Source organism: Caretta caretta, chromosome 3 (genome assembly GCF_965140235.1).
Source record: "Caretta caretta isolate rCarCar2 chromosome 3, rCarCar1.hap1, whole genome shotgun sequence".
NCBI classification, from domain to species: Eukaryota; Metazoa; Chordata; order Testudines; family Cheloniidae; genus Caretta; species Caretta caretta.
The window spans coordinates 199,102,301-199,123,456 of record NC_134208.1 but is presented as its reverse complement, the minus strand read 5'-3'; the positions used below and the strand labels follow the sequence as shown (position 1 = coordinate 199,123,456).

Below are 21,156 nucleotides of genomic sequence, written 5' to 3'. Positions count from 1 at the left end.
GGTAGCACCAGGCATTCTCTCTCTCAGGTGCTTGGCTGGCTGGTTTTTGCTTACATGCTCATGATCTAATTGATTGCCATATGCAGGGTCATGAAGGAATTTCCCCCCGAAGGCTGGATTGGCCGTGGCCTTGGGGTTTTTGTCTTCCTCTGCAGTGCATGGATGCGGTTCCTTGTCAGGATTAGCTGAGTATGTCTCACTTAATCATTTCCCTGCCATTGGGAGGTACTCAGGCACTGGTGCACTTTCGTCCCTCCTATTCTCTGCCTGTGGCGCATAATTGTCTAATCTCTTGGGGGCTGTAATACTTCGGTTTCATTTCAGTGGTTGGGTTTAGTGTACGGGTACCAGGTGGTATTGGTGGCCTATAATATACAGGAGGTCAGGCTAGATACAGGCTAGAAACTCTATGGTCAGATCTACACATAAAATGCAGCATCAGTGTAGCTGTGCCGCTGTAACGGTTTAATGAAGATGCTCGACACCCGGGGTAGTCCAGTTATTTTTTGTCAAGGTCTAAATTTCTTGGTCAAGGTAAAGACAAAGTTCAGATGGCCATCCAGCTCCCCTCACTCCCCGGTTACCCCTCAAGCTTCCCGAATGCCTGCCAGTTCCCTACCCGCCTGGCCCGGAGAATAGGGTGATGTTATTTCCCTAAACGGAAAATGGGACGCACAGGCTGACCTGGCATTGCTGCTTGCCCCCCTCCAATGTTCCTCCATGCCCCCAATTGAGCCAAGTAGCAGAGATGGGAGTAGGGGTAAGAGGAATGGGTATGGGCTGGGATCTGGGCAGCAAAGTAGGGTGTGTATGCGTGTGAGAGTACTTTTGAGCTTGAAACCAGGAGGTGAAGCTATTGACAATGATCCAGATGGTGGTGTGATGCCCCTTTGGGGGCTGGGATAGCAGAAGGGCAGGAAATAGGCTCCAGGTAGTGGGAGGGACCAAGGAGACTCCAGATAGCAGCCCTGGGGAGATGGGGAGGAGGCCAGGATGTGGCAGAAGCAGAGGCAGAGTGGGGAGGGAAAGAGGCCGGTTGGGGCAGGGGGGCTGGAGAGGGCTCCAGTGACTGGCCGTGAAGGATGGAGAGTGGAGAGGACACAAGGCTGGGATGGGTTCTGGGGACTGCTCAAGGATAGGGGCACCAGGCCGGGCCGGCGGAGGCTCCAGGAAGGCCATACTATGCTCGGTACCCCAGCATAAGTGCTGTGGGACCCCGTCAGGCACTTACCAGCCAGGTTGCCAGGTAGGGCCCACAAGTCACAGCTCCATGGCCCAGACAGTTCGTCCGTCTCCAGGGAAAGCAGAGGAAAATTTGAATTAGGGCCTGGGCAGCGCTGCCCTCTGATTGGGCTGCAGAACAAGCGTGACACCCCATCGCTCCCTAGTGGCAGAGGCAGAGTGTAGTGGAGACACATTAAGCTGCCTGCAGGAGGGTGTGGAGATCCCCCCCCGACACCAAAGGTCGTGCTTACCCTGCCATCCCTACGCTGCTGCTGCTGGTGAGGCCCTGCTCTGGGGAGCAGGTTTGCCTCCAGCCCCGGCTCAGCTTCAGCCCACGTGGTCCACTGAAAAGCATCTGGCAGTCTGGATTTGGCCTGCAGTCCTCCTGTTGAGAGCACGCCCGTTGGTGTAGTTAATCCACCTTCCTGAGAGGTGGTAGCTATGTCAATGGGAGAAGCTCTCCCCCTGCATAGTGCTGTCTACAGCAGAGATTAGGTTGGTATAACTATGTTGCTCGGGGTGTGGATTTTTCACACCCTTGAGCGACATATTTATACTGATGTAAGTCTGTTGTGTAGACCGGACATATGACTGAGTGATGCAGCTGTGTGGCTGCATTACTTTCTTGTTTTTAATTCTTAAAGAGGGGTAAAGCTGTTCTCTTTACCTTTCAAGCTTCAGGTAAAACCTAAAGGGAATGGCAGATGACTAATTCAACAGAAAATGTGCATAGGAGCCATGTTAATAAAAATATACATGACTGGACCACATAAGTATACTTGTCATGATCCTGAGACAGATTGCCATGGTAAGAATGATCAATGTGCAAAAGGTTGACACATGCGGTTTTTATGGCTAGCATTATTATTATTAGGTGCTTTTTGTCACTGGGGTCTTCTGACTTGAGAAAATGCTTGTAATAATACTTCTAAAATGATATCTCTGTTATATCTGTTCCTAGTATCTGAAAAAGATTAATCTTGAAAATTCAAGTGACACTGTCAGATTAAAAGCAATCTATTAAAACACATATTTATGTTAAAAATAATACTTCAGATTAGATTTTAAAACTCTTTTCACTTTTAATAATTTACCTTTCATATTTGTACTGCTTATATATCTTTTCACTTCCGTCATTTTGGACATTACACATATACTGGTCAGTTTCACATTCATTCCCAGGATCTCCTGTACTTGAACAGTGCTTCAGTCTGTTGCAAACACTGTTACAGAATATTTTACCAAGAGGGTTTTTATAATTGATTTTTTTATCTAGATTTTTTTTAAAAAAAGCATGTTTTTGCAGAGTAACCTTTGTAGATTTACATACATAATAACTTTTTCAGCTTCCACTGCACCAAGATTTCACTTACGTATTTTTTCCCCTTGCTGGGCATCTCAGCAAATGTGGTGTTTGGACAATCTGGACCCCTCTTGCTCTGTTATTAATAACCTCTTGATACAGTCAACATTTGTATGACTTAGAAGCTAATGAGCACAAGAATAACAAGCTGCAGTTGTTGTCAGAGCTGCTACCCAGCTCTGAGAGAGCATGAAGACAAAACCTTATAGAGACTACGAATAAAGTTTTCAAAAGTGCCTAAGTGCCATTTGCAAAAGTGATGCAAGCACTTAGCTTCCTAGTTTTGAAAATTATATTTAGGCAATTTTGAAGTTTTGCCAAAGGTAAATGTTTAAAAATACAGTGGATATTTTAGCAGTTATGAATATTCTGTTTGTTCTGTTCAATGTGAAAAATGATATGAATCCTTAAATAAAAATATTATACAGTACTGTATATACACAGCCTTGTGTACTCTGCAGTTCTGCAGAATTTGCTGCCATGGTCAAGCTTCCATATTTTTTTTTAAATAAGCTTCTAGGCCTACACTGGATAAGAAAATATTTCAAATGAGATTGCAGTAGATGTGTCTGCCTGTGTCTACATATATCCTGAAACAATATCTCTGGTAGGGGATGAACTGTCCTATTCATCTCAATGGAATGTTACCTTTGAACTCCAATTATGGGAATTTGTGTCAACATTAATTATTTCACTGCTGATCATTTTAACATCCAACTAATGTGCTGTCTCACATATCCAAACTGTTTCCTAAACCTTCCCAGATGCCCAAAGCTCCACCTTCAGAAATGACCATCTTCCCCCGGACAACTTTTGTTACTACAGTTTTCAATACAACTTTCTTCAGTAGGTAGAGTATTTTAAAATTTACTGGCATATTCAATTTAATGTAAACTGTGAGAGAGAGTGTGTTGTATTTGTGTTATTCATGTTCATATTTAATTAAGTAAAAATCTTCATTTAAAATTTATCTGAAATTGCTACAGACTCTCCAGTTTACTACACTCGATTGTTGTAGAATCTAGAGATCAGCAGAATATAGGTCAAGCTTGCTGCATAGTACATTAGGTCTTGAAAACTCCATGTATGTACCCGGCTACACATGAGTTGGCTGCGTGATGCAGTTGGGTTCATTGGTGACTGTGACATTGTAGATAAGGCATATACTGGGCCATAATTTGAAGTTATAGTGGAGATGGATATTGTGGGATCTAAAAATGCTATTTTAAAAGTTTTAATATGTTACTCTTAGCTTGAATATTGAAATGTTCAGCTATCTAGAATTTTTTGTTTATGCAGATGACCTTTATATTTACATGATTTAGTTACAGGTAAACTGGACTTCGCTATATTAGTAATTAGTGCAATACTTTAATTCCAGCTGTAGAATTTTGTGTGTATGTGTGTGTGTATATTTGCACTAGTGTTAAAAGCTAGTGATGGTTAGTCACTTGAGAGATAATAGCATTTATGTTTTGCATCAATTTTCATAGCTTTGCTGGACTAGTTGGCCTTTTCTTATTCCTGTTAAAACTGTGATTTAATGCATGATAAAGCAAGTTTTCAAAGAGCTGTGATCTTATCAAAAGTTTAAGGAGAATAATTTCTGTTTTACCTCTTTCATCTGTAGAGATTTTGTGACTTCAAAGACTGCATATAGTCTATTTGCTGACTTCTCAGTTTACCCCTTCAGAACTCTCATGAAATAGATTGAACAGGGTGCATATAGGGGTAGGATGAGAGCTGGTGGATTTTGGGCAAGTGCATATACAAGCTTTGTTTCTCTTGTCGATGCTCCACCTATGTTTTGATAGAACAGGACTTGCAGCTGATATACCATCTGTTGTTCACTGGCTGAAGAGTTGTAGAGTTGAGGCTGATTGTCTCATTATGACCTTGTGCTTCCCACATCTGTTTGCTGGCTTGCTAACACTTGACTCTACTTTTATATTTAGATTATAGGATCTTTGGGGCAGGGATTGTCCTTGTAACAGGTCTGTATAGTGCCTAACACAATAGGTTTGGAGCCTCCATGTGCTTCCTCAATATAATACTCTTGGGGAAATTCTGCACCACTGCATATGCACATATTTCATGTGCCGCATATACTTTTATTTTTTTGTGTGCAGAAAATAGCTTCTGCTGAAAGGTTGCTGCAGTTCTGCCTTTTGCCCACCAGAGGGCACTCTGGTGCTAGAACACAGAAGCTGCTTCTGGCAAGACCTAGCCAGGATAGGGAAGAGAAAGAGCCTGCCTTCTTCACAGCGCCTCTCAGGCCAGGTCAGAAGACAGGGGATATGGGAAGACAGACAGTGTGGGGCTGCTGGGGGGCAGAGGGGGGGTCACAGACAGGGTCTTATAAGGGCTAGTGGGGGAGGACAGACTGGAGCAAGGGCTGAATGGGAGTGGAGATGCAGGGCCATAGGGAGGAAGGAGGTGCAGGGCTACATGGGCAGAAGGGGAGGGAGTGAAAAGCTATGGGGGGGAAGAGGAATGGCTGAGTGGGGGCAAAGAGACACATGAGGACAGGGGGTGGAAGGACACATGGAGATGAGGGGAGGGGGCTGGCTGAGGGGGTATAGGGACACGTGCAGATGGGGAGGGGAGCGCAGAACTACGGGGGGGGGAGACAGATGGCTGAGTGGGGGCACAGAGACACATGGAGACAGGGGCAGATGTACCTGACTGAATGGGAGAGGCTAGGGGTCAGACAGGGTCTGCATGGGGATGCTCCCAAACCATCCCTTCCCCCACCCCAAAAAAACTTGTTCCATACTTTTCCCACGCATTCCCAACAGCCTTTCAAGTTCATACCCAGGCTCTTTCCCAGCAATTACTTCCCTTTACCTCAGCTTCTCCATTATCCTTGACTCCCCCAAGCCTTTGCACTGCTTCTGAGTGGTGCAGAAAATACAGTTCTGTACTGTAGTTTAAATGAATTATTACTCAGAGTTCTGTATTAATATACTTAGTAAGAAATCTATTTGTAAAAAAAAATTCCCTGAATCTTTTTTGTTGTTTGTATTGTTACAGACATACTTGCTGACAGGTATTTTGAAATAAAGTGCTAAAATAATTGAAACTGGTTTAATTATATTGTGTTACTTTGATAAATAAAATATGCAGATTTTTGTAGAATTTTAAAATGTGTGCAGAATTTTTAATTTTTGGTGCAGAATTTTTAATTTTGTGACACAGAATTCCCACAGGAGTAACATAAATAATCAACATAAACAATAATGGAGCTTGGGGGGCATTACTTGGAGGTCGAGGGAGGGAAAGCAGCTTTTTAGGAGTTGTTTCTGTGGTGGAGGTTGAGTGCAGCCACAACCAGCTGTACAGTGACAGTGGGGCAATGTGGGGCAGCATGGCTGAGAAACATTTCTTGGGGGAATGGTGAGGGAGCAGAGGAAAGTCTGGTGTATTGTCAGCTCTGGCAACTATGGGATGTATCCACACTGGTACACAATCAATTGAGACTAATACGATAGAGCCTCATTCAATGTCCACACACCCAAGGAAACTAGCATGGCTTTGTATGACTTTTAGAGCAACTGAAAAAATTGAGGGCAGGGGGAATAGTCACTATGAAAAACTATATGTTTAGTGTTGGTCAAGGCATGATTTCTGTAGCGGAAAAAGTCTTTGTTGAAATTTGTTGTGCAATCATTTTTCAGTATTTTAATATTCTAATTTGTATCTCTTTGTCTAATCTGAGTTCTTACTTGGCGTACTGAGGTCTACAGAAAAATAATATATATCTACAGCATGTGCAATGCATATGCAGAACACTGAGCATATGTAACAAAGGAGGATTTGTTGTTTTACCGGAAAAGGTATGTTGGAAGGAAATACTAGTAAAAAGGTAAAATATGTTATTAGAATTTTGTATTTATCCCATGCCCGACTTGTGGCATACTAGCCATTATATTGATTTATAGTTACTGAAGATCCTGGTTATCCAGCAGCTACACAAAGAGATCTTTAACCATTGACAGATTTATCCAGACAAAGGAGGAATTTAGCAGAGTATAGCACACCAATACAGCCGTAACCTTCTCAGATGTAGATGCTTTACTTCATTTTTTTAGGCTTCCTTTTTTTTTTTTTTCTTGTTGACTTCTGAGCAATAAAACAATATTATGCTTTGAATTGTTCTTAATGAGAAAATGGCCAGGTCCCAATTTAGAACATTATTATGATGGATGAGAAAAAGCTGTACATTTTTTACTCAGCAGCCAGATCGCTCACAAAATGTGGTGACAGATGCATACAAACAAGTTAAAAGACCCATTACAATAAGAACACAACACACTTTAAAAAGGGGAGTCGCTGCATTTACAAGAATCCAAAACCAAGCCATCTGTCTGTTCATGTTACAAGCATACTTTTTTTTGAGTATGTAATTATGTATCCATCTTTTCTATTCTGAGATTGCCTGTGAAATTGTTACTTATAAAATCAGAAGTAGTATAATGTGTAAATAATTTGCTTGAATTATTTTAAATCTTCTGGAGTTCTAAAATAGAGTAATACTTTTTTGTTGCTATACTTCATTATTAATTTTCATAGCTGGCTTTGTGCAAGAGTAGTGGTATATACATTTGGAATTTGTCAACATATTGTGTTTGTTAGTTGCTTTATCAATAAGCAAAATGTAATAGATTGGACCAATATTTTTTTTGAACTTCAGATCACCTCTTCAAAACTACATTTATTAATGAAGTGGAGCCATTGCATTTTGACCTGGTCAATAATTACCTAAGGCAGTGTTCTTCATTGCAAGGCCCGCAAGCCAGTGGCGGCTCCTATCGACCCTAAGTGTGGCTCCCTGTCAATCACAATCTCCGGTGGTGCAGCGGGCTGCCACTAAGTTAGGCTCCCTGCCTGCCCTGGCCCCACGCAACTCCCAAAAGCAGCCAGCATGCCCCCATGGCCCTGGGTAGGAGCAAAGGTCTCTGTGCACTGCTTCTGCCTGCAAACACCGTCCCTGCAGCTCCCATTGGCCGGGAACGTGGAACTGTGGCCAAAGGGAATTGCAGGGGCAATGCCTGCAGAGTGGGGAAGCCTGTAGAGAAGGGCAGCATGGAAAGCCACGTGCCCCCCCCCAGGGGCCACAAGGGTACATTGGCCCCTTCCAGGAGCGGTGTGGGGCTGGGGCCGCCCAAAGTAAGTGCTGCCCCCTTCAATGGGCAGATTCTGAATAGCTCTACAGCATTAAAACCAGGAGTAGCATGAGTAGAACAGGCCCAGCTATGCTGGACCAGCATTTCTCTTCCACCACTCAACCTGCAGCCTCCTGGGGCCAGCCCTCCATACCCGCTCCTGCACCCTAAGCCCCTGCCTTTTTAATTCCATATATTTTCCTGGTTATTATTATATAAAAGGAGTATCATTTTATTTTACCAGTACACTTTGTTTTAGTAACATGAGTGGCTCTGAAACATTACATCATTAAGAAGTAGTAAGCAGTGTGTTAATTTAGTAATTGATATGGCTCTCACATTGAAGGTATTTTGCCAAAGTGGCCCCCTACTTCAAAAATAGTGAAGAGCACTGACCTAAAGGAACTAGAATAAAGGGGAAAGAGCAGGTGAATGATTCTTTTACCAGGAGTAAACAGAGCTACTTTATGCACAATGGATGAGGTTCAGCATAGCCTAATATGTTAGAATGTAGTTCCTATCCACACTTGGAGAAAATATTAATCTTTCAGAGAATAAACACTATGTATATGTCACTCATACAGTTAAGGTGAGCTGTTGGTATTTTCCATCCATGTTTTCAATTATTCATAATTGACCTGCAAAAAATTCACTTAATACTATCCGAATATGTGCAATGTGCCCAGCCATTTGATGGCGTTGTCATCAGCCAGATTGAGAGCTGTTAGCCTGCCATCAAAATAAGTCTGAGGGCACTCGTCAAGGTTATGCAACTTAGTCTGAAGTTGACTGCAGCTGCATTGTGGGTCATTAGAAAAATTCCATTTAAAGAGATTGGCCATACATTTGGCCTGTCCTGTTCAAAACCAGTTCAGAGATGACCACAGGGGTCTTGGCAGATCAAAACCTGGTGGACAGATGGTTGGAACAGTGATGAGAGTGATTAATTACTGTCTACTCATTGCACGAAGCAGATTCCACCATCATGTCCTGTGGTGGCATAAATGACCATACAGGGCAGCTAGAAGACAGGCACGCTGGTTGGTGGTGAAGAGGTCTGCATACAAAGACAGGTTGCTGTTCTCACAGATCTTGGCCAGCAGCATGACAGAGGCCTTCTCATGGCAAATATGGGGTGGTGCTATGTTACTAAGTATTGGTAGCCAAGGCAGTGGAGTTGCCCGTAAAGTCCCGGTAATAATACACATAGTTTTGTTAAGCTCTACATCAACCATCCTTGTGTGAGACAAGTGACACCAGACAGGAGCACAGTACTCTGCTGTTGAATAGCAGAGGGCAAGAGCTGATGTTCTAGGTGTCTAGGTGTTCGCACCCCAGGTTGACCAGGCCAATTTTCTGAGCAGGTTATTCTGATTGCTGACTTTGGCTGTCGTCTTCCTCAAGTGATTGTGGTACGTTAATGACCTGTCCAATATCACACTGAGGTAAACTGGGTTTGGATCATGCTCCAGGCATTGGCCATTGAGGAAAACATTTAACTCGTGGCTTGTGCTTGTATTATGCAGATGAAATACATTAGAAACCATCTTGGAAAAGCTTGGCTGCAGGCCCCAGTGACTACAAGAGTCTGCCGTGAGCTTCATGTCATCATTCAAGTCCTTCTCAATTTCTGAGAAGGACTGAGCTTGGTAGCTGTAACACATGTCGTCGGCATAGATAAACTTGTGAGAGTGTGTAGCTGGCAGGTTGTTGATGTACATGTTGAACAATATCAGTGAAAGAACTGAGCCTGGAGAATGGCCGTTGATCTGACACTTCCAAGAGCTACAGCAGTTACCCATGTATACTCTAAACTGCTTGTTTTGAAGAAACTAACACTTAACATTAAACTTCCCACACAGTTTCACTAAGGATTATTTAACTAAGTGCAACCTACAACTAATTAAGTGGAAGCAGTGTTCCCTTTTAAAGTTAGTAAAAAGTTTTGGGATGTAAGAATTTGTCTCCTTCATATAACTTTTAGTCCATAATTTAGATACATTATTAAAAAAAAACCTTTTCAAAGCGATGTGGTATAATTAAATACCAGACAAACCTTCTGTCAACAAAAATAAGCTAACCGTTTTCAAGTTTGGTTGAGGTGATCCCAGCAGTGGAATCCATACTGGATGTGTTTTGGTATAGGAACTTAATTCCAGTTAAGAGAAACATGAGAGGAAGAGAAGTATGATAAGCTTGATATTCTGAAGTGCTGAATATCCGCCTCTAGTTGATAAATTTGAGGCACTGAAATCCCTTCTTGCTGGTAGTAAGGAAAATTCTATCTGGCCCCCAAGGCTTTCCTGGCTGCCAGGAGAGAGATCTCCTTCATTCTACAAAAAGAACAGGAGTACTTGTGGCACTTTAGAGATTAACAAATTTATTTGAGCATAAGCTTTCGTGGGCTACAGCCCACTTCATTGGATGCACTCCTTGCATCTGCAACCATGTTTTTGGTGGTGTAACCTGAGTAACTTTTGTCACCTGCTAGGTGTTTCTTATGTGTCAGTTGAAAGAATACCCTCCTCTTCGTCACTGCCCCCCACACACACCCCATTCCCCAACCCCAAAATGCCCACAATTATTTTTTTTCCCATTTTGGTAATCTTCATCTTATCTGAAGAGTTCTGTTTTTTAAATCCTCTTGTATATTTTAGAAGAATATAGTTATAGAAGATTTTTCTATGTGTTGCATGCATTGAAATCTTAATGATAATATTTTATTAATCTGTTAACAGACATGCCACACATTTTGGGCTATTTTCTTTTTTTATACCCACATTCTATGTTAACTTATGCTAATACTGATAAAACAGATGAGAAAATATTAATACTGATTAGTTTTCATCCTTCTTAGGAATGCATTAAATCAACACAATCTATCCAATGCCAGTGTGCACTTCGGATAGCATCCGTGCTCTTCATAGAGGAATATGATATGCCCATGTCTTTCTGCAACAGATGTTTACTCCAAAAACAAACATGAGATAATTTCAGCACCGTATAGTACTTTGTGTGACAGCTTGAGTACAATGTTAATATTATTCTTGCCTTTCTGTGGTAGTAATTTTTTCCTGTGCACAAACTTCAGCAGAATAACTGGAAAGTTCTTTTCACTCAGACTTTGAATATTAATATGACACTGGCTGAGGGAACTGGTAACGATGTAGGCTTTAATAATACTGGCAGTCATAAGCAGTGAAGTGTAGCTTGCAATATCTTTAGTAGAGATGAAAATTGTGTCACAGCACAGTGGTGCAGTAGAATTGAAGAGCCAGTTTTATTATCTACCTGACAAGTCCTTTTAGTTCATTCTGCTAGAATATATCTGTCTTTCAAGGCAAGAATATGCAAGTTTCTAACTTCCATGTTCAGTATTCTCTTATTCTTATTAATTCAGGCAATTAGTTTTTTAAAAAACAACACTAAACATCATTTTTAGAAGCCAGCTGAACATAGTCTGGCACTACAGTACCTATTTTAACATATTTTAGTCTGATGTACAAATGTTAAAATGGATGCAAGACAGAGATTATGTAGCTTTTACTTACACATAGATAAAAATAGATTTATCCTTTTATATAAACATTTTAAATACTGGTTCAATATGTCTATATGTTGTCCATCTAGGTGAGTGTTTGCAGGAAGGGGTTCCTTTGAGGTTATTATGTGTACTTTCAATATATTTTATGAAAGTTTTGTATTGCTCATCTCAATTAATACTTTATATTTGTGTAGTCGTAGCTTGTGTGTGCAGTTAGCTCTATGATTTAACATTAATTTGTGTCCTGCATTGAAAATTTTCCCACCAGAGGTTCACTTTAAAGGCTGGGAAGTAGTCAGGTGATTTCCTATCTACAGTAGCTTAATGTGAGAAATTCCTGATGTTTAAAAGTGATGTTTTACACTGATTTTCTCACCCTTTTTGACAATTTGTTGACATCTATCATAAAATTTGATATTGATTTCAAAGTAAAAAAATAATGCATGCTATTCTGTGTGGGATTTAAAATATTTTGGGTGAATGTTTGTATTTTTGAAATTTAAGGAATTAACAACATAGCTAGAAATTGAAACATTTTAATAGTATTTGATAGCTAGATTACAATGCAGTCTTCAAAGGTAATGGTTTTTAGTGTTAATTAAGAAAATCTGTGGACCAAATCCTGCCTGTCTTCTTGTAAGAAGTAGTCCTTTTGTAATGAATGGGATCATTTATCTGAAAAAAGGTGAGCAGGATTTGGTTCTACGCTTATGGAAGTGGTAAGGAACTAATCAAACTGAATCTTAGCTAAGAGTATATGCTATGGTAGACTGTAGTGAAATGAGTTAAATGCTGACTGTAAAAGGTATTTGCATGATCAAATCAAAACTGACTTCCCATAGGACCTTTGAGGTAGACTAATAGTTTGTCTACTAAAACATCTAGCAGTGTTAATGATATTCTACTCTGATTATTGGAACATAATTGTAGACGTGCCTTTGACAAATCTGAGAATCTCAATTTCAGCCAAATATGGTCACACCAAAAGTTAGTTATTTTCAGTATGATTTCTGTTCTGTCTGCTCAGCGTATTCACTTTTAAGAGAAATATGTAAGTTCCATATAGGATATTATGTGGCGTCCAATTCTGGGTGCCACATTTCATGAAAGATGTGGACAAATTGGAGAAAGTCCAGAGAAGAGCAACAAAAATGATTAAAGGTCTAGAAAACATGACCTATGAAGGAAGATTGAAAAAATTGGTTTGTTCAATCTGGAGAAGAGAAGACTGAGAGGGGACATAACAGTTTTCCTGTATGTAAAAGGTTGTTACAAGGAAGAGGAAGAAAAATCGTTTTTCTTCACCTCTGAGGATAGACAAGAGCAATGGGCTTAAATTGCAGCAAGGGAGGTTTAGGTTGGACATTAGGAAAAACTTCCTAACTGTCAGGGTGGTTAAGCACTGGAATAAATTGCCTAGGGAGGTTGTGGAATCTCCATCATTAGGGATTTTTAAGAGCAGGTTGGACATACACCTGTCGGGGATGGTCTAGATAATACTCAGTCCTGCCTTGAGTGCAGGGGACTGGACTAGATGCCCTCTTGAGGTCCCTTCCAGTTCTATGATTCTATGATTATGTCAAATAAGTTCAATAGAGGACAAATGTCCAATAGTGTAGCATATCTCTCATAGATTCATAGAATATCAGAGTTGGAAGGGACTTCAGGAGGTCATCTAGTCCAACCCCCTGCTGAAAGCAGGGCCAATCCCCAATTTTGCCCCAGAACCCCCTAAATGGCCCCCTCAAGAATTGAACTCACAACCTTGGGTTTAGCAGGCCAATGCTCAAACCACTGAGCTATCCCTCCCTCTGATTTGCCCCATAATGTATAAACTACTACCATGCTCCCTATAAAATGAGTATTATTCAGTTGAGTAGGTTGCTTGATTAGGAGACTTGGGTTATATTCTGAGCTTTGCCACTGACTTGGTCTGTGACCTTGCACAAGTCATTTAAACTCTGGGTGAAAAATGTGAATCCATTTAAATGAATGGCAAAACTCCAATTGATTTATGTGGAACTGGGATTTCACCCCTCTGTATCTGTTTCCTTACTGGTTGAATGATGATGATACTTCTCTTCCTTTGTAAAGTGCTTTGAGATCTACATATGGAAAAATACTACAGTAGAACTTCGATTATAAGAACAGCCATCTTGCAAATTACTAGTTATATGAACCATTTTTCCCAAATGGGTCGGGGGGAATCACATAACAAAATTAATGTCAATGAACAAGTAGATATTCTTTCATGTTCTGGTGCCTTTGATGCACTGGAAATTGCCTTGGAGTGCTTTGAAAGACAAGAACAAGTGATCCAGTTCGCCATACTGCAACTAATGTGCCACACTTACTGTGATTTTGAGATGTTCACTTTTACAAACTATTCTACTTTATGAGCTCCTCAAACCCAATTACCTTATAAAATAGGGGTTCTACTCTATATAAATACTAAACATCAGCATCGCTGTTGTTTTACCACCACAATGTTGAAAGCAAATAATTAAATAAGGCTATTGCTTTTGGTTGGTTCCGAGATTTCTTATTACAATTACTGACGTTTTAAACCTGTGTTTTAAAGAATGCAGTCCATAGCTTTTACAGATTTTTAAGACTTTTTTCTTCACTTTTCATGCTATTTGTACATTTTATTTTTTCCCCTTTATCAATAATTTTCCCTCTGTTCCCCATACAGAACAGCTTTTTACAAGGCTGTTCATAATGTACGAACTATTACACTGGCTATTCTTAAAAACGTTTTTAAATAATCACGTAGAAAATTATATTAAAAAAAGAGTACTTGTGGCACCTTAGAGACTAACAAATTTATTTGAGCATAAGCTTTCGTGAGCTACAGCTCACTTCATCAGATGCATTCAGTGGAAAATACAGGGGAGAGATTTGTATACATAGAGAGCATGAAACGATGGGTGTTACCATACACACTGTAACGAGAGTGATCACTTAAGGTGAGCTATTACCAGCAGGAGAGCGGGGTGGGGGGGACCTTTTGTAGTGATAATCAAGGTGGGCCATTGCCAGCAGTTGACAAGAAGTCTGAGGAGCACAAGAACAAATCCGCACAGACACACCCCTGGAACCCCAACCAGGGGTATTCTATCTGCTACCCAAGATCCATAAACCTGGAAATCCTGGACGCCCCATCATCTCAGGCATTGGCACCCTGACAGCAGGATTGTCTAGCTATGTAGACTCCCTCCTCAGGCCCTATGCTACCAGAACTCCCAGCTACCTTCGAGACACCACTGACTTCTTGAGGAAACTACAATCCATCGGTGATCTTCCTGAAAACACCATCCTGGCCACTATGGATGGAGAAGCCCTCTACACCAACATTCCACACAAAGATGGACTACAAGCCGTCAGGAACAGTATCCCCGATAATGTCACGGCAAACCTGGTGGCTGAACTTTGTGACTTTGTCCTCACCCATAACTATTTCACATTTGGGGACAATGTATACCTTCAAATCAGCGGCACTGCTATGGGTACCCGCATGGCCCCACAGTATGTCAACGTTTTTATGGCTGACTTTGAACAACGCTTCCTCAGCTCTCGTCCCCTAATGCCCCTACTCTACTTGCGCTACATTGAGGACATCTTCATCATCTGGACCCATGGAAAAGAAGCCCTTGAGGAATTCCACCACGATTTCAACAATTTCCATCCCACCATCAACCTCAGCCTGGACCAGTCCACACAAGAGATCCACTTCCTGGACACTACGGTGCTAATAAGCGATGGTCACATAAACACCACCCTATACTGGAAACCTACTGACCGCTATTCCTACCTACATGCCTCCAGCTTTCACCCAGACCACACCACACGATCCATTGTCTACAGCCAAGCTCTGCAATACAACCGCATTTGCTCCAATCCCTCAGACAGAGACAAACACCTACAAGATCTCTATCAAGCATTCTTACAACTACAATACCCACCTGCTGAAATGAAGAAACAGATTGACAGAGCCAGAAGAGTACCCAGAAGTCCCCTACTACAGGACAGGCCCAACAAAGAAAATAACAGAACGCCACTAGCCGTCACCTTCAGCCCCCAACCAAAACCTCTCCAACACATCATCAAGGATCTACAACCTATCCTGAAGGATGACCCATCACTCTCACAGATTTTGGGAGACAGGCCAGCCCTTGCTTACAGTCAGCCCCCCAGCCTGAAGCAAATACTCACCAGCAACCACGCACCACACAACAGAACCACTAGCCCAGGAACCTATCCTTGCAACAAAGCCCGTTGCCAACTGTGTCCACATATCTATTCAGGGGACACCATCATAGGGCCTAATCACATCAACCACACTATCAGAGGCTCGTTCACCTGCACATCTACAAATGTGATATATGCCATCATGTGCCAGCAATGCCCCTCTGCCATGTACATTGGTCAAACTGGACAGTCTCTACGTAAAAGAATAAATGGACACAAATCAGACGTCAAGAATTATAACATTCATAAACCAGTCGGAGAACACTTCAATCTCTTTGGTCACGCGATTACAGACCTAAAAGTGGCAATTCTTCAACAGAAAGACTTCAAAAACAGACTCCAACGAGAGACTGCTGAATTGGAATTAATTTGCAAACTGGATACAATTAACTTAGGCTTGAATAAAGTCTGGGAGTGGATGGGTCATTACACAAAGTAAAACTATTTCCCCATGTTTATTCCTTCCCCTACCCCCCCACTGTTCCTCAGACGTTCTTATCAACTGCTGGAAATGGCCCACCTTGATTATCACTATGAAAGGTTCCCCCCTCCTGCTCTCCTGCTGGTAATAGCTCACCTTAAGTGATCACTCTTGTTACAGTGTGTATGGTAACACCCATCGTTTCATGTTCTCTATGTATATAAATCTCCCCACTGTATTTTCCACTGAATGTATCCAATGAAGTGAGCTGTAGCTCATGAAAGCTTATGCTCAAATAAATTTGTTAGTCTCTAAGGTGCCACAAGTACTCCTTTTTTTTTGCGAATTCAGACTAACACGGCTGCTACTCAGAAACCTGTAGAAAATTATGTATGCTGTGCAGTTGCAGAATTTTAGTCCTACTATCACAAATATTTCACGATAAGCATCTTTCGTATATTTTGATATTTGAAAATATTGGCATATTGCATGATAACCAGCATAGTTTGGTTCACTAAAAAGGGTTTTCTAGATAAATAATTATTAGGAATGGTTAAATAATTTGGTTTTCTCTTTGTCTTGTCTCATGAGTACTTTTCTGATGGGAAAAGTGTGAGTCTGACTACATCTATATCTGTTTTGTCAGGTTTCTCTAAAATCTTTTTCAACCCCCCAGCTTTCTTCAGCAGTGACATTACCTAGCAAGCATAATTCTATAGCAATATATTGATTTTGGAGGGTTTTCTTTTTTTATATGAAAGTTGACTACCTGGTAGTCATTGTATACTTTTTATCACTCACTTTTGAATATCTGCTCCTGTCTTTCGCTGTAGACTCTCTCCTAGTTTGGCTAGGTGGTTGCCCAATCTCCATTTACAGGTAAGTCCTCCTTTGGAATAATACTGCTTTCTACGTCTGCTGTCTGACAGAGATGATGTTAGGTAAGGTGGGAGAAGAGAGATGTTTCAAGAGCAGATTACTCATTGCTAATCTTCTTTGTCATAGTCCTCTACTCCCATCCAGCATCCTCACCTTCTTTGCTCAGGAGTGCAGCTTGCAGTGTTTTTTTCCCTAAGTTTCTCTCCTATTTTTTTGTTTTGGAATTGTCTTGGACTAGAGCCATAATCTTTTATGTAATGGTTGTTCCTGAGTAGAGAGGGAGAAGAGGACTATACTAAACAGAGAGGGAGAAGAGAACTATATTGCTGAACAGTCTTCCCTTATTTGGTGTGATCTTGAATGTTTCACGGGATCTCTCAAATCTCTCTTCTGCCCTCTGTCTGACTAGGCCTATAATTGATCATAGAACCTCCTGGCTAAAATCTTCTCACAGAGTTAATCTTTCTGCACAAGTTTAATTGCTTTTCCCTCTGCTGGCAGACATTTATTTGAGGAATCTCCCAACTAAACCTTTAAAGGTCAGTTTTAGAATAAAAATTTGCTTTCTGTGACTCTGGAAAAATAGAAGTCCTCTATCCCATGTGCTTATTCTTCAGATCCCATTTCTAGTATTCTTTTTTTTCATTTTGCAATCTACAGAAAATAGATTATTTCTGCTCATTTCAGAGCTGGCAAAACTGCAGATAGAGGCAGGACATTTACAAATATTCAGTGTTTGACTTGTTAGAATTTCAAGAAAGATGTTAATTGATGTGGGCACCTGTCACCTAGGACTGAAGCGATTAACTAATTTCCCACAGGGCTTCTAAACAGTCATTGACTGATTACTTTAGCTTATTACTGACCTGAGTCTGATGTGAACAAGCAATACAGAAGGGAGAAATTCTGTGTCTGATTACTAATTACTTGAATCATCCAGTTCTTCATTATTTTTCTTGTTAAAATGTTGCTTTTAGATTGAATGAGAGTATTAATGTGATATAAAACAATGTAAGTATCCACTTCATAGTTTCTGGAAATTCCTATTTTATATAGGGTCCTTTAATTCATATAAATATAATTTTTTCATTGTTGACAATTTATGAAAGAGGTAATGTCCACTAGCTCTGTTTTCCTTCACTTTGTTTATTGCATGAGTTTTCTGTTTTTATTTTTATTTCTCTTCCTTTTTACAGGGTATCAGTTCCCATAGCAGCCCTTAATGTGGTAGATAAATATCAGCATCATTGCTGAAACACCAGAGAAGAGTGCCAGCAACTATTCTACAATGTGGGTGTTGGCATAAGACACATAAACTCCAATACATTGCTAGTAACTGGTGAAAGCATCAGGCTACACTCCAACTATATTAAACTGCCACTAAGACTGCCCTCTGTACTGTTATATCAAGATTTGGGGATACAAGGTGTTCTCTTGGGACTATTTGTTTCAGTGTTTTTGTTTTCAATGTTGTTATATGCAGAAGTTACAAACAATCTTTATAAAGTGTTTTTGCCAACACACAGATCAACCAAAAGCAGATTTTAGTAATAAACAAAATATATAGCAAGTGGTTGGAAACTGGTACATTTCTGTTTAACTACTGATATGTGCCTACTTAAGTTCAGGGTTGTGGGGGAAGGGTGTGTGTGTGTCTGTGTTTGAGAGACACTAGTACAATTACAGAGAAACTGCTTTGTGGATGGGACAAAAACTTTTTCTTGATGCATTAGTAGGCAAAGATATCTATTGTTATGGTTTTGAAGAAATATAGAATAAGTTCTATTATACCTGCATATTGATGATAGTTACTGATTTGTGTTGGTGTGATAGAATCAGTTTGGTCATTAGTATTTAGCAAGGAAATGTGACCTAATTCTGATAGCTTACTATTTTTACAGACAATAGGAACTACTGACTTGGCTCTTCAATTTTTTGATTTTCAGTGAAAGCTTGGTAGAAAAATATTCTGTGTTGCCTATGTGAATACATAATCAAAATGAGTATCATTATGCATATGATTTATAGACTTTGTTCTGCTAAAGAGCATACTGTTGATTAAATAGTATCAAAGAAGTTCTATAGTACAGTATGAACTTCATAACTTGCATTAGAATTTGGAAGTAAGACTTTCTTTAGACGCCTTTGGATAAATGAATGCTTTCAAATTGCCTTTAAGGTTAGTATCTTCCCTGAAGATCAGATAGTTGAAAACCTTTTGCATGGCAGTGATAACTCTCATGTTCCAAATAAGATCTCCTCTTCCCTAAGGAGGTACATATTGTTGGATCATATTAAAGAAGTTCTGTATTAAAATCACAAATGAGTTTGTTTCCCCATAGTTTAAATTCCAGGGTATTACTAATTAAGAGGTCTCTTGGTTTTTGGTACTGTTTCTCTCCCTCTATGTGTGAAACTTGCAAGCTGCTAATTGCGTTAGTACATTCTAAGACAGAGTCTGTTCTCAAAGCAGTTTGCACAGAGAGAAATTCAAAGCAATACTCTGTAACAACAGAAACAGCACCCAGAGACTCCCCGCCCTTTTGTTGTATTAACAATTGTGATTAAAATAGAGATAGAGGATGTATGTGGATGGATGCTTGGTGTGGATAATAACTGAATGATCAGGGAGGTGCCAGCCTAAGAATCCAGTGTCCATCGACTGAAGAAGGCGTCAAGTGGAAATAACCAGAGGACCCCCGGAGGGCAGACTGGAATCCACCCAACAGCCTCAAGAATGGGAGAACCAAAGAACAAGATAACATCTAGCAGCACAGAGCTGTCAGGAATGTGCTATCTGCTGATTGATTCAGCAACAGCATGATGAAGCAATTCCCATAGACTGGTATAGGAAGAAATTCCTATAAAAATGGACTCTAGAAAGTGAGAACGTTGGGGTCTGATTCTGCAAACCAACTTCCAGGAGTATCAGATGAGCATCTGACAAGGCCCTGCTCCCTCCTCATGTCCAGGCCACCTGGCCAGTGGCTTGGCATGAGCAACTCTAAGGCTGGTAACTATGATAACAACCTTGCAGAACCTCTGTGTGTGTGTGTGAGTGTGTGTATGAATGAATGTGTGAATAAATATGAGATTGAATGGAATGTTATAACTATAACTAACTGCTTACTATGATTCTTTCTGTATTCACAATAAATGTGGTATTTTTCCTTTCCCCTTTAATAAGATCCTGCTGGTTTTTAATCTATTAGTATAACACAATACTTAAACAGTTTTGCCTTTAATTATATAAATTGTATGTGAAATATGAATGAATATACATTATTACTCTTCACAGCAAACTCTAGGACTTAGAATTAAATTCTTCTCACTTTTACTTTTTACTTTTACTTTTGGTTTACTTTTACCAAAGGGAAGTGGTCCCTAAAATTCCCTGGATAAAAATAAACATATACATGTGGGGTGTTTTTCTTATTTGGGAGGAAATAGGAACTAAATTGTACTCTGTGCTATGACATCTGAGATTGAGCCCTGACCCCGAGGCCCTCTTGATGGCAGAAGGGGCAGTCAGCCCAGCAGCAGAAAGGGTTTTCTGAAGAATATGACCTTTCCTTTGTAGCTTTTTATTTTTAAGGTTAAAAACACACCCAAACCCATCGCATGTATGTGTCTATCTCATAGCAAGGTATTACTGAGATAGAAATTCTACTGATTTGCACTGTGAGATTGCGGGGCGGGGGAACGGACAGTGGTTATTCAGTGTTCCTTCAAGGCAGTTATTGATCAGCTGGGCCATCATTCATGTTCTGAGGTTCCAATAAAATAGGATTTGGACAGGCAGTGAGCAGGTAAGAAGCAGGAAATGAAAAGACCTGGGAGTTTTAAAATGGGGATGTAAGAACTGGAGAGTATTTTAGAATATTTTTTTTGAAAAACAGTTCTGGAATGCAGGAGATATGTTTGGTTTTTTTGGTATAGGAGCAAGGAGAGATGGAACAAAGGGGAAGAATTAAAAGTGCAGTGGGGTCATAAAGAGCACCTGAAACAAAAATAACTTTTTAAATTTCAAAATGAATATCTGAGTTGTAACACTGTAGCACATCCTCCAAACATATGTAATAAAATTAGTCAAAAGTTGACAAACGCGTAAGCAATGCACTAATAAAAGGCTTGTTCAGACGTTAAATGGATTGTGCATGTTTGATGTATGATATGAGGTTAGATGTACACTCAGCTGAAAATTCATCGTGGGAAAATTGACGGTATCCTCTCATGTGATTTAATAAATGTGTATTTTTTCCTGTGCCTTTTGTGTATTTTGTTTTAATTTGAAGTACAGTACAGTTTA

At 40.3% G+C, this 21,156-nt stretch overlaps 1 protein-coding gene across 5 annotated transcripts in view; it reads left to right on the top strand.

The window, feature by feature from the left end:
* MACROD2 (mono-ADP ribosylhydrolase 2) overlaps positions 1-21,156 on the top strand; it is a 1,333,204-nt gene that overhangs the window by 170,255 nt on the left and 1,141,793 nt on the right. Inside the window, exon 1 of one of the 5 annotated variants that reach the window (XM_048842626.2) lies at positions 19,067-19,860. The exons of the other annotated variants lie outside the window; for them this stretch is intronic. Coding sequence (XP_048698583.1) covers positions 19,812-19,860 — 49 coding nt within the window. The 5' untranslated portion in view covers positions 19,067-19,811. Of the gene's footprint in view, positions 1-19,066; positions 19,861-21,156 lie in introns of those variants that run through there. 5 annotated transcript variants of the gene reach the window in all.